The sequence below is a fragment of the Alosa alosa genome, chromosome 11 (genome assembly GCF_017589495.1).
Source record: "Alosa alosa isolate M-15738 ecotype Scorff River chromosome 11, AALO_Geno_1.1, whole genome shotgun sequence".
In the NCBI taxonomy this organism is placed as follows: Eukaryota; Metazoa; Chordata; class Actinopteri; order Clupeiformes; family Clupeidae; genus Alosa; species Alosa alosa.
Window position 1 is genome coordinate 9204609 of NC_063199.1, and position 11481 is coordinate 9216089.

At 41.8% G+C, this 11481-nt stretch overlaps 2 protein-coding genes across 3 annotated transcripts in view; one reads left to right on the forward strand and one right to left on the reverse strand.

The window, feature by feature from the left end:
* Window positions 1–2822, forward strand: part of LOC125303498 (Fanconi anemia group A protein) — a 28865-nt gene extending 26043 nt beyond the window's left edge. For both annotated transcript variants that reach the window (XM_048257272.1, XM_048257273.1), the window contains exons 39-43: window positions 829–931; window positions 1054–1129; window positions 1920–2070; window positions 2302–2400; window positions 2685–2822. In XM_048257272.1, coding sequence (XP_048113229.1) covers window positions 829–931; window positions 1054–1129; window positions 1920–2070; window positions 2302–2400; window positions 2685–2783 — 528 coding nt within the window. In that variant the 3' untranslated portion in view covers window positions 2784–2822. The remainder of the gene's footprint in view (window positions 1–828; window positions 932–1053; window positions 1130–1919; window positions 2071–2301; window positions 2401–2684) is intronic.
* Window positions 2457–9673, reverse strand: znf276 (zinc finger protein 276). Its single transcript, XM_048257274.1, has 11 exons — window positions 9107–9673; window positions 8610–8931; window positions 8452–8492; window positions 7962–8339; window positions 5675–5756; window positions 5489–5572; window positions 5310–5414; window positions 5143–5218; window positions 4455–4572; window positions 4092–4191; window positions 2457–3776 (listed from the first exon to the last, which is right to left on the reverse strand). Exons 1-11 carry the CDS (start codon window positions 9357–9359, stop codon window positions 3419–3421), a joined length of 1917 nt encoding a protein of 638 aa, XP_048113231.1. The 5' UTR covers window positions 9360–9673; the 3' UTR covers window positions 2457–3418.
* Between the last annotated feature and the right edge of the window lie 1808 nt (window positions 9674–11481).

The window sequence follows — 11481 nt, forward strand, 5'->3', positions numbered from 1 at the left end:
CTCGCGACAGCTGAGGGGATAAGAAGTTTTTGTAACACTTTACTTTAGGTTTCTACATAAGAGTGACATGACACTGTCATAACCCTGACACTTACCCTAACTTGTGACAAAAACCGAATGATACTTGACAGAAGCATTATGTCAAACATTTATGACTTGTTTATAATGTTTATGACACGTTCATGACGGTGTCATGTCACTGTTATGTAGATACCAATGTCTGTACCCTATCGGGGTTTATCTGGTTGCTACCTCTGCCTTAGGCTTTGCACGTGGAAGGGCAGGGGGCTCCCAGAACAGAGCCATACTGCCAAAGAAAACATTATGCATTGCAAATAGTAATTAACTATCTGGACACAGTGGTCCTGACTGAACTGGTAAACACAGGTTTTTCAACAAGGACTTTTTGGTCATAACTATGCTCATCAGCCAATCACAGTGGTCACTGCAAGCAAACTTGTGCTTGAATCAATGTTGACCATAGGAACGGAGCCTTTCTCTTATCATTTGAGTTGTCGTTTTTCCTTAATAAATGTTTCTTAGCCATTTTTGAAAAGCATTTAAGAGAAAATGTTTTGTTATGGTTGTGATTTATTCATCCCTAATCAATGGTATTAGATAGAATAACTCAAAGAGGGGAAGAGCTGGGCTATGAAACACTTACTATTTTTAAAACTAAAACATATAAACATAATGACATCTGTTCATGAATTTGTGTATATAGGACATTTGGTCTTCCCCTAATGTTATATACGGTAGCTATGGCCTTGGTGTGAGTGTGTGTGATAACGGATAATGTGTTAAAAGTGTGTCCCCGGTTGTTGGCAGGGAGCAGAGAGTGTGAAGCAGGCTCAGCAGCAGTGCTGTGACATCCTGACATTACTGGTGGACTCTGCAGACTGGCTGCATCTATTCCACTCCCAAAGCACTGGTGCATACACACACCTACATGGCTACTGCTTCTCCACACTCAAGCATAACCTGCCACTTGAAGTTTATGGGTTCTCTTTGACCAAGAGAAATAACTAAATACATCTTTTTTCTGTGCTGCAGAGCAAAACCAGTACCAGTGTGCCACCATTATAAGTACTGAGGAGAACAACAGACTGATGCCCCTTGCATTCTACAGGTGAGAGACCAGCTTTTCTATTATTATGTATTATTTATATTTTAAGACATTATTATTATTATTATTATTATTATCATTTACTAATAATTATCATTATTTATCTTAACAATTGTTATACGAAATACGCAATAATGTTTAATACAACAGTTAGATTCGGTCGAACTACTTATTAATTTGATTGGATAAGAAGGATTTTATGAGTCATCAAAAGTGGCGATGTCCCAAGACATCCACATTTAGACTTTTTAATGCTAGTATACACTCCACATATTGCATTGAATTATCCAACACAAACTCTCCATTCATTCAAAGCGAGAAAGCAGCGATTTTGTAACGTCACATTTGAGTAAGAAAATGGAGTAAATGAAGAGTAGGTGAATGTTCAATTTCATACGAGACGTAGACGAGTACGTAGGTTATACAAGATACTGTATTCAAAAGCCTCTCACATGGTGTTACGTTGCTTGGCAATGGGCAGAGGATGAACGAACAAAATAAACAATAGAAAACACAATTTTGCATCTTACAACTAAATTAGTTGGCAATGGAACTGCTGTATAAAAGCAATAGGACACTTGTTTGTGTCATTGGTACCATCACTGACCACCATTAATCACCAACACTTTAGCTAAAGACATTGAATAATAAGCAACACATAATCTTCAGAAAAGAGGATAGAAGATCTTCCTCCCAAACATGTCTAGGCCTACACATTCTGCTCTTCATCTGTAGCAACACACCCAGTGTGTAGTTCAGAATCTTATATATCTTTCCCGTACCGTTTTTGCAGCCTAGTGCCCTCGCTGGATGCAGCAGTGCTGAACAGTGCAGTGAGTGCTCCCAGGTTTCTCTACACGGCCGTTCTGAGCTACTGTAAGCTGCTGCAGCTCTTCCTGGATGGAGAAACCCCAAAACCCCGACCAGTGAGCCCTCCTCAGCAGGTAACTCCAGTCACAGTTGATTTCATCAGCTGCTCAAAATGTTGATGACCTAGTTACCTGTGTGCTTCAAGTAAGTATGAGGGTGAAATCATTTGTACTCCTGCATGTGCAAATAAAGTGTTTGTTTGTTTTTCTTTTGTGATCCGAGTTCCTAACTGTAGTTTCAAAGGATTGTAGTGAAGTTTAAGCCATTGACACTTTTTTTTTACCCTTTTGTCCTTCTCTCTTCAGATGGATGTGTCTCAGGTTTTGTCCAGGGCTCAACAGGTCCTCTTAAAGATCATCATCCTGAGCTCACCAGGCTGCCTTACTCACACCCAAAGAACTGAGGTACACACACACACACCACAATGGCTGGTCCAAAAATCACAGAAAACTTCAGAACATGGGGTTGTATATATCTTATTACAAATGTTACATTTTCCACCATGTACTGTACATCAAACACTGTACAAAGGCATCAATGTCTCTTGAAGGGAACACATAACACTTGACCTCTTTAAGAATGGGGGCCTGGTCCAAAGTATTTTGTGTGGGTTTAGTTGGTTTTGAAGTAGCTGCCTGTATAATTCATACGGTCAACAATTTAGTGCCCGCTATGCTTTCCCCTCTAGCTGGAGGAACTGTGTGGCGAGCTGGACCCAGAGGTAGCGGCTACCCTCTCCATGCAGCTGAGTCCTCCAGACCTGAGCCAAGAGATGGACTTCCTGTGAAGGGTGGGGTGGTGGATTTTAGGCCACACTAGAGAAGACTTACTGAATCCCTCCTAAGTGTTTACTCCTTACACCCCCAAAACAGTAAACTTCTGTAAACTTAAAAGTTAATTTGAATACTGCTGCTTCTATTTATTTGACCAAATATAAAAATCAATTCCAATGCACAAAGTATATCCTTGTTGCATCCTTGGGGCATTTGAGCAAATCATGGGACCAATTCTTAGTCATTCATATCATGTAACAGTCTCAGTCACAGGTGCATGTGTCCCACGCAAAAAAAAAAAAAACACCTTTAGTCTTTCTGCTTACAACTCATAACAGCATACCAATCAATACTTCCTGCTTTATATATATAAAAAAAATCATCTCATTCCATATATCAGATATGTTTAAAACATTTCCCACTCTGTTAGTCACATCAACACATTATGACTTTCACGTGTGGGAATCACTAGTGCAATGTTTTTACACAGCGTCTGGTGCTGAATATAGTATTCAGTTCAGGAGCAAATTATATCAGTCATCTTTATCAAGGGACTGCAAGTCTTGATGAAAACATAAAAAAACACCTTACTTTCTGGTCCATGTAGGTAATATCTGGACTTTGCGCTATGGCACATCTTTAAAACTCATTAGAGATTCTCTAGCATGTAGCTCATGTCTGGGCTAGCCAGAGTAGTCCTCTGGGCGTCTTGTGTGGCAGACCCATTGTCCAGTTCCTGGATTGGTTGGGCTTGTGGCGTTTCAGTGCTACGGGTTGACTGCCTGGACCTATCCAGGTCAGACGGGTTGCCCGGGGTCGGAGTGTCGTTGCTGCCACCTTGTGTGAGTGGGTGCACCATGGACATGTGGACGTTGAGGTTGTGGGCCTTCTCGAAGCGCTTGCCGCACAGCATGCAGGCAAACTCCAGGTCGGCCTCGGCTTTGTGCTTGGTCATGTGGTATTTCAGGGAGGCCCTCTGGCGACACTGGAACCCACACACCTCACATCTGTGGAGAAGAAATCAAAAGGATGTTTGGATGGAAGGACCACAGATGCCAAATAGACAATCTGCCAATTATATACACAAGCCATCCATCTATACTGAACTTGAACCTAAATAGATGCTATCGTTATGTGTACTTGGTGCAACAGCCAAGGGTCTACATAGGTGATCCATACCAATGTGATGTCCAAGAGATTGACTGGAATGCTTGCCCCCACAATCTGTTCAGACCCTCCACAACTAAAGCTGTTTGCTGTGTAAACTAATACACAAGTCTGTTTTGTCTCTTGATGCATTCTCGGGACATTCTTCAACTTACTGCAGTGGCTTGGCTCCCGAGTGGCGCATCTGGTGTACTGATAGATGCTTCCGCTGCTTGAAGGTCTGTCCACACTGGTCACAGATGTAATTCCTCTCCTCTGAGTAAAGGCAATAGAAAGGTTATGGTGCTGGTCTCCAGCTGCAGACATGAATCACTACTACTCCCATTCTGCAATCTTGAGCACAGCAAGGCTGAGAGAAATTTCTCTTTTTTAAAACCAGATCACATATCTTCAATCCAATCCAAACAATCCATTCAAATCAAAATGGTGGAGATGTCAAGACAACAATTTCATGAGGGTTGCTTTGTTTTACAGCAGATCATAGACATTGTCAGAAGAATATTCTTAACCAGCCTTACCTGTGTGAATGAGTTTGACGTGCCTCTGCAGGTAGCGGTCGATCATGAAGACCTTGTTGCAGCCAGGATGGGGACAAGGTCGTTCCCTCACCTCTTCGTGGTGCTCCTTTATATGTTTCTGTTCACAAAGTGCCCCCAAAACACCATATTATGAAAACCCTCACTGGCAAGGACTAAATGTATTATTATAATTATAAACACAAAAGAAGGAAACCCATTGCGTAGTCCAAGCCATTGCATTTGACCATAGACTGCGTGTACATGCACTTCAGTATCCCGGTTATGAAGCTTATCCTGATTTTGATCATATTCAGGATATGGTGCTTACATGAACACAGAGAAACCCGATTATTAATATCCCTGTATACATGATGAATACTAGTATTCTGGTTACCAACAATAAAGTTCTATTAGCACTCCTTATCCCGGTTTCTAATGCAATCGCGCGTTTGCCTGAGAAACCGGGATAAGGTGTATACATGGAACAGTATCCCGTTTCTTTCAAAGGACTCCACCTAGCATAACCGGGATAACGGCTTATCCGGGCTTCTGAAATCGGGATATGATGTTTACATGCGCAAATACAAAAACGGAATACTTCAAAATCCTGATAACCAGGATACTAAAGTGCATGTAAATGCAGTCATTGATACACATGTAAGAGTCTTGGTATACACTTGTTTGATACCTTCATGCCATCAGAACCTCTGTACACTGCTGTGCAGCCTTGGTAAGGACACTTGTAAATGGTGGGCAGCTCCTCTCTGGAGAACAACAAAACCAGCTGTTACAACAACATCAAGACCACCTCAAGTGGTTCCGCCCAGTAAATTCAAGTATGAATGTGGTGGTCACTTTTCAGATTTCTGCTTCTTCTTGGGGCCTGGCTTCTTTCTTTCTTTAGGCTGTGGTGGAGGCTTTGCTGCCTTGGTAGTGGTACGCCTCTTAGTTGGCGCAGACCTGAAAGCACACAACAAATGTGAATGAATCTGGCATCAGTATGTGACCCCCCCCCCCCCTTGGAGGTGTCTTACCGTTTGGGTGGGTATGGATCTGCCTGCTCATCAGACAATGCACCCTTCCTTCCATCTGCATACTCCTCATCACTGGAGAAGTTCCTGTAGGTTGGGGTTAACCAAATCAAATGGTGACTGTCTACACATCGGGGATGTATGACCAGTTAGGAGTCATTTCTGTTTGCCGGTCTGGGGGGTACTCACCTGTCAGAGAGGTCACTGTCTGCAGTCTGCGCCATAGGTTGAGCTGCTACAGGTGAGGGGATCTTGTCATTTGGGAACAGACCTGTGGACAGCAGTAGCACACACACTAAGTACTGACATTCTACATTTCAGCATCTGTGGTTTGGTGATTTCATACTCTCAGTTGACGGGGATGGGCAAAAATACAGCAAAATGTATTTTTAAATAAAATATAAAATCCCCTAATTTTAAGTGTATCAAAATAAAATACAGTAGTCATACCATGTATCAAAATAAAATACTGTATTTATGTATTTTGGGAATACTAAAAATAGGTTCCAAAAAAAGAGCATGAAATCACTTTGCAAACCTTCCATATCTGTCTATTTAATCTATTCTTTCAGTACAACTCTGTTGATTAAGTTGACAGTGTTTGAGAGCAACAGCTTTTCTCTGCCTAGGAGAAATGCCAAAAACATGCAAATGGTCAACAGATCAACTATGCTGACCTGACCTGTTACATCCCATAGCCTAAATACTGTACAAGAGATGCACTCAAAGTCAAACTGAACTTGTCAAGTGGTACAAAGTGGAGACAAGTCTATGACATGGTGAATGCCTGGCCAGGTTGCTTGATATTGCACTGTGTCATGCTGTTGATCGGGAAGGATCATGACCCTTTTTAGTTGGTTTTCAACTAACTGGGTACCGTGTTAAATGGTCATACATACAGACAGAGTCTCACCATGTTGCTTTAGGTGATATATGGGGCAAGTTTTTAAGCAATGTTGCATGGCAACCAAATAACCGGTTCCATATGGTCCGATTGGATCAGTTCAGTTTTATTTTGTCATTGTTGATAACAATGAAATGTTAGAGCAAAACACAGACAGGTATATAGTTTTTAGTTGTCCACCCATTTACCATATCATTTAACATTTAAATCCTGTTACGACCCCCTATGCCCTCCTAAGGCCATCCCATGTCAGTGCACAGGCGGGGTTGGACCTGGGAAGGTTAATTGGTAATTGGGTGCACCTGTAACCAGGTGCTGCTATATTAGGGTCCGTCCTCTCTTTCCCATTAGGCAATTTTCTTCTTTCATGCAGGCACCTATTTTGACTTTCTCTTGCACTGGCACTTTTCACTCTCCCTTATTCTAGATCTCTCTACTTCTCTCTTTTCTTTGTCTACTCATTTAGTCTCTCACATAATCTACTGACACCTACATTGCATCCATCCACACATCCACACACACACACGTCACTTCTCCCATTCATTTTCCCCTAGACATCTTGTATTTGGTAACGTTGCTTTGCGTTAGTTCAATAAATTATTATTTGCTTTGAACCTTGTTGTCCGTGTCCCTCTTTATGTTTCGGTCTGGTAACGAGCTGGCCGTAACAATCCCCATGAATCACCCATTACTTTATACATAATTAACTCCCCATAGAAAAACCCAGAAAGTGGTATGTCCAGTAAAGTGGATTAAAGTTACTAATGATTACTTACAGTTCACAAGAAACTTGACTGTGAGGGTGTGAATTGTGTGTGTGCAACCTACAAGTTATTCATCTTGCACTGGATCATCTTCCTGAATCTCAATGATGACAAGTCTTGGCAAATTCAAAATCAAAGTCAGCACCAATCATAGGCTATATTAATGGTGCATTCATGGCACCTGGGAATGACAAGGACCGCCCCCTTGATTACTTTGTTTTTCCCACAGCATGTGCTTTGCCGTGTGAAATACAGATGCCATAACAACGGTTAAAACATACGCTCACTAATCCTAAACAAACAACTGTATTTGCTTAAAATATAGTGTAAGACGCTTGTGAAAGAAAGATATGCAGCTTTCAAGTGACAAAAATAGCAAATTCCCAAGTTCACATTAAAACTGTTGGACATGAAAGGCCACATGGACTACAAACGAACTACAACATGACGACAAAAGTAATGACAAGCCCCTAACTGGGCAACTCTGTTAGCAAAATCTAGCCCCAGTTTCCGACTCACACATTACGTGATGTAAATGATGCGGAATGATGACGTTTTCACTGGGAAAAAGGTTTTCATTTTTATGATGTCATCACACCACCAAAAGTAGACTATTGGTTTTAGCAAACATATTTGGCAGTATTTTTAAATGACAAAAATACACCCCTATAAAGTATATTGATACAAAATATGAAGCCATTTTTTTCAACCCAATAAAATACAAATTGCTAAATACTATTTTGTATTTGAAATACATATTTTAAATATATGCATAATAAATACTGCCCTTCCCAGCAAGTTGACTCACCATCAGTGCTGGGTGAGAAGTCAGCCTGTTTGGAGTGCTGAATCTGTGGAGTGGTGGCTGGGCTTGGCTGTACAGTGCTGTTGGTGGTGGTGCTGGCATTGCTGGGCTTTCGGGGAATCTTAGGCCTGTGGCTGCTATCTCTGCTGGGCTGTTCCCCTGCGTCTGGCCCATGACCGGGGTTCACCATGGGTTGAGTGCCAATTGTGTCCATCACATAGCTGTGCCCATCTATGCAGCCCCACACTGCCTTCACTGAACCCCAGCATTGATCTTCCAATACCTCTCTTAGGTTTGGACAGGAATGACAGGCCTCCGCATGGTGGTGGGCCCAGGACACCAGACTGTGGAGACACTTGGGGTCGGAGGTGATGGAGGTGGCTAGGGAAAAAGAGTAACAGTAACGGATAAGCACAAACTATGTGTGACTATTCCAAAGACTGCCAAGCACTGAGAGGACATAAGAGAGGTTAGATAAGAGTCATGAACTCACTTGATATGCATCCTTCTATAGCTGGTACACTTTCAGAACCCCTGCGAGAGAGAGAGAGAGAGTCTGTTTTCAAAGTGTCTGAAAACTGATGTACAAGTCAGGGTATTCATCCCCCTCCCACGTTGTTGCCCAACTGCTGTCATACTCCGAGTCCTTACCTATCCCTGTTGCCTTCGTGGCTTGTTGGGGTATGGTTTACCCTTCTGCGGAAATCGGTCAGGATGCGGTGACACTTGTAGAACTGTGCATGGCAGGTCTTGCAAATGAATGAGGACAACCGTGGGTCTCGATTCATTGGCACACCAATGAGCCGTTGAAAGTCAGTACAAAAAAGTAGCGGCGCTTCATGATTCTCTCTGTCCAAGAAGTCGTCCACCTCCATACCCTCCTCAAGCTGCTTATCGAAGGCATGTCGTAGTCTCCTCTTTGAAAATTTCCCATGGCAAAGACGGCAAAACGCAGTGCTCAGTCGACCATTTCCTGGGCAGACAATTGTCATACGAATTTGCGTTAACAGATTAACCGGAAACAAGCGAGTGAGTGCGAGTCATCATATGGGTAGAATCACTCAATGCTGCACATCGCAAATACAGAGAAAGGCTAAGAGAAACATCAGATCAGGTGCAATGGAGATCCTTTAAGTTAGTACCCTTACCTTTCTGCTTTGTTGCGGTCTTGGAGTGTTTATTCGGAGTACTAATCTCAGTGCCACATCCTCGTGCATTCGCACCTTCTTCGTCGAAGTCTTCTTGAAAACTCCTGTCACTTGCTGAGGACGACGAAACTTCGAAATTTTGAAATTTCCGAGGTTTCCCTCTTCGCACAGGTCGCTTTCTTCCACCGGTTTGTTTTTGACTTGTTTGAGGAGACGATTCTGAGGCACGCGTACGCCTCTGCGTTCGCTTCATAATCAAATAGTTTGCAGGCACTGTAAAAACGCCGAGTCAGTGCAGTTTGAAAGGAACTGTGCCAAACTGATTGGCACTAACGTTAACGTTAGCCACTATCTTGAGCTAATGGTACATGAGATATGCTGGACAGCTAAACCTCAATCCGAATTTCCCAAAGTTAAAAACATATACATTTCATTTAATGGACCGTCTGTTTCACATGGAACGCGTTCAAAACACACTATGTGCTTCATGAAATGGTAATGGTATTGCAGTGCGACTACAAGATGTAACAGCCATGTTTGCCTTCCTGTGTATTTTCAACTATTGAGAAGGAAATAAATGATGTGAAAATAAACACGAAGCCCCGGAAGTAGTACACACGGCCACTTATCTTTGGTACAGACAACAGCGCTCCCATCTGATATTTGAAGAACTGCAAGTTGTGTGGAGCTCATGAGACCCATGCATCCATAATTATGCAACAATCGTGTTTGGATTAGAGAAAAGGGCCTGAAATACTCGACATATCCTTTACAGCAACCCACACCTCCAGAGCAGCACCACACCTCCAATTTCTCTCCCTCTCTTACACACACACACACACACACACACTGGCCTAGTGCTGCTGGGTTTAAGGCAGAAGTAAAAACACTTGCAGGCAACTTAGGTATGAGCTACACCAGGCGCGTAACTGAAGCGTTCTGTTCCCGACGCGTAAAATCTATTTGAGTTTAATGGTCTATTTTTTTCGAACATACGCCCCACTGTCACGTCTGGTGTAGCTACTTCCATTGATTATAATGGAAGCTAATTGTTGCAGCAGACGCAACGCGAACGGAACGCTTCAGTTACGCGCCTGGTGTAGCTCAGCCCTTAGCCTGTAACATGAACTAATAGTCAAGTCAAGTCAAGTCAAGTTTATTTATATAGCACATTTCATACGCAGAGGTCATTCAATGTGCTTTACATAAACAAAACCAAACAATAATAACAAATAAAAGCATAGAAGGGCAATATAGTCAAAGAATAGTTAAAAGGTAAAGATCATAATAAAAAGAAAACATAAAACACAAGGTAAAATCATTTAAAAATAAAGAATAATTAGTAAGCAAAAACAAAGGCAAAAGTAGTAAAAAAAAGTAATAAAAGACATTAGTAGGCCTAGACCAATTTCTAATCATTGATTGTTCTGGGCCCAGCTCAAACACAGTGCAACCTAAAGTCAAAGGGCAAATGTTAAGATTAACATTTGCATTAAACATGTATAGGCGAAGCACTTTTGGCCCAAGTCTGAAATGGTAACCAAACTAGGGCAGTGTTTCTCAAAGTGTGGTCCGGGGACCACTAGTGGTCCGCAAGCTATCCCAAGTGGTCCGCAAGCAGACGTGGTAAAATATAATATAGATGAGTTGGTTGCAATATTGAACCAACTTGTATGTAAATTCAAACAGTTCTGCAACATGCCTATGTATGCTACGCCAGTTTAAATCATATGAATCCTCTGACACAATAAGCACGGTGAGGCCTATTGTGTAATATACTGTTGAAGTACGTCTACTCTTCTTTTTTTTTTAGCTAGGTGGTCCGTGAGGTTTTTTTTCATTGGTTAAGTGGTCCTTGGTCTGAAAAAGTTTGAGAAACACAGTCCTAGAGGAACTACCCCTCCTTGTTGCATTTAAAGGTGCAGGTTAAGGTGTATTTGGCTACTCTAGAGTCCCGATATATTTATATTTTACTCTGTTGTTGTAAATAGCAAACTTCTCATGACTTAAAATGCTTTTGTTGTGGAGGTGAAGGATCTTGAAGTTGCATGGCTGTTTTTTTGGTAGCGGCTTGATAGTCTAAGCTGCTAGGTGAACGATTTGCCTATATGTTCGTTTACTATCAAATCGGCTTCGTATATTAAGGTGAAAATCTTGCATAGTGTACGTTTAAAATATTGGTATGTCATGTCAATTCTTCTACATGTAACTTCTGACAGACGACCAAAACAGCAAGAAAGGATAATAGGTTTTATTTAATTTGCCAGTAAGCTATGTGTCAACTTCTGAACATGACTCACACACATTTATTCTGTTCAGTTAGCCTATAACACACAGTTATGGGGGGATGTTCATAAGGTAGGCCTACAATTATG

What these genes read in the sequence shown, in the direction of transcription:
- znf276 (XM_048257274.1), bottom strand. Translation starts at nt 9,359, where the DNA reads ATGAAGCGAACGCAGAGGCGTACGCGTGCCTCAGAATCGTCTCCTCAA. An exon ending in GACAGTGACCTCTCTGACAG is followed by an intron (nt 5,573 to 5,674) that starts GTGAGTACCCCC and finishes CCCAACCTACAG; the next exon opens with GAACTTCTCCAGTGATGAGG. An exon ending in GATCCATACCCACCCAAACG is followed by an intron (nt 5,415 to 5,488) that starts GTAAGACACCTC and finishes GTGTGCTTTCAG; the next exon opens with GTCTGCGCCAACTAAGAGGC.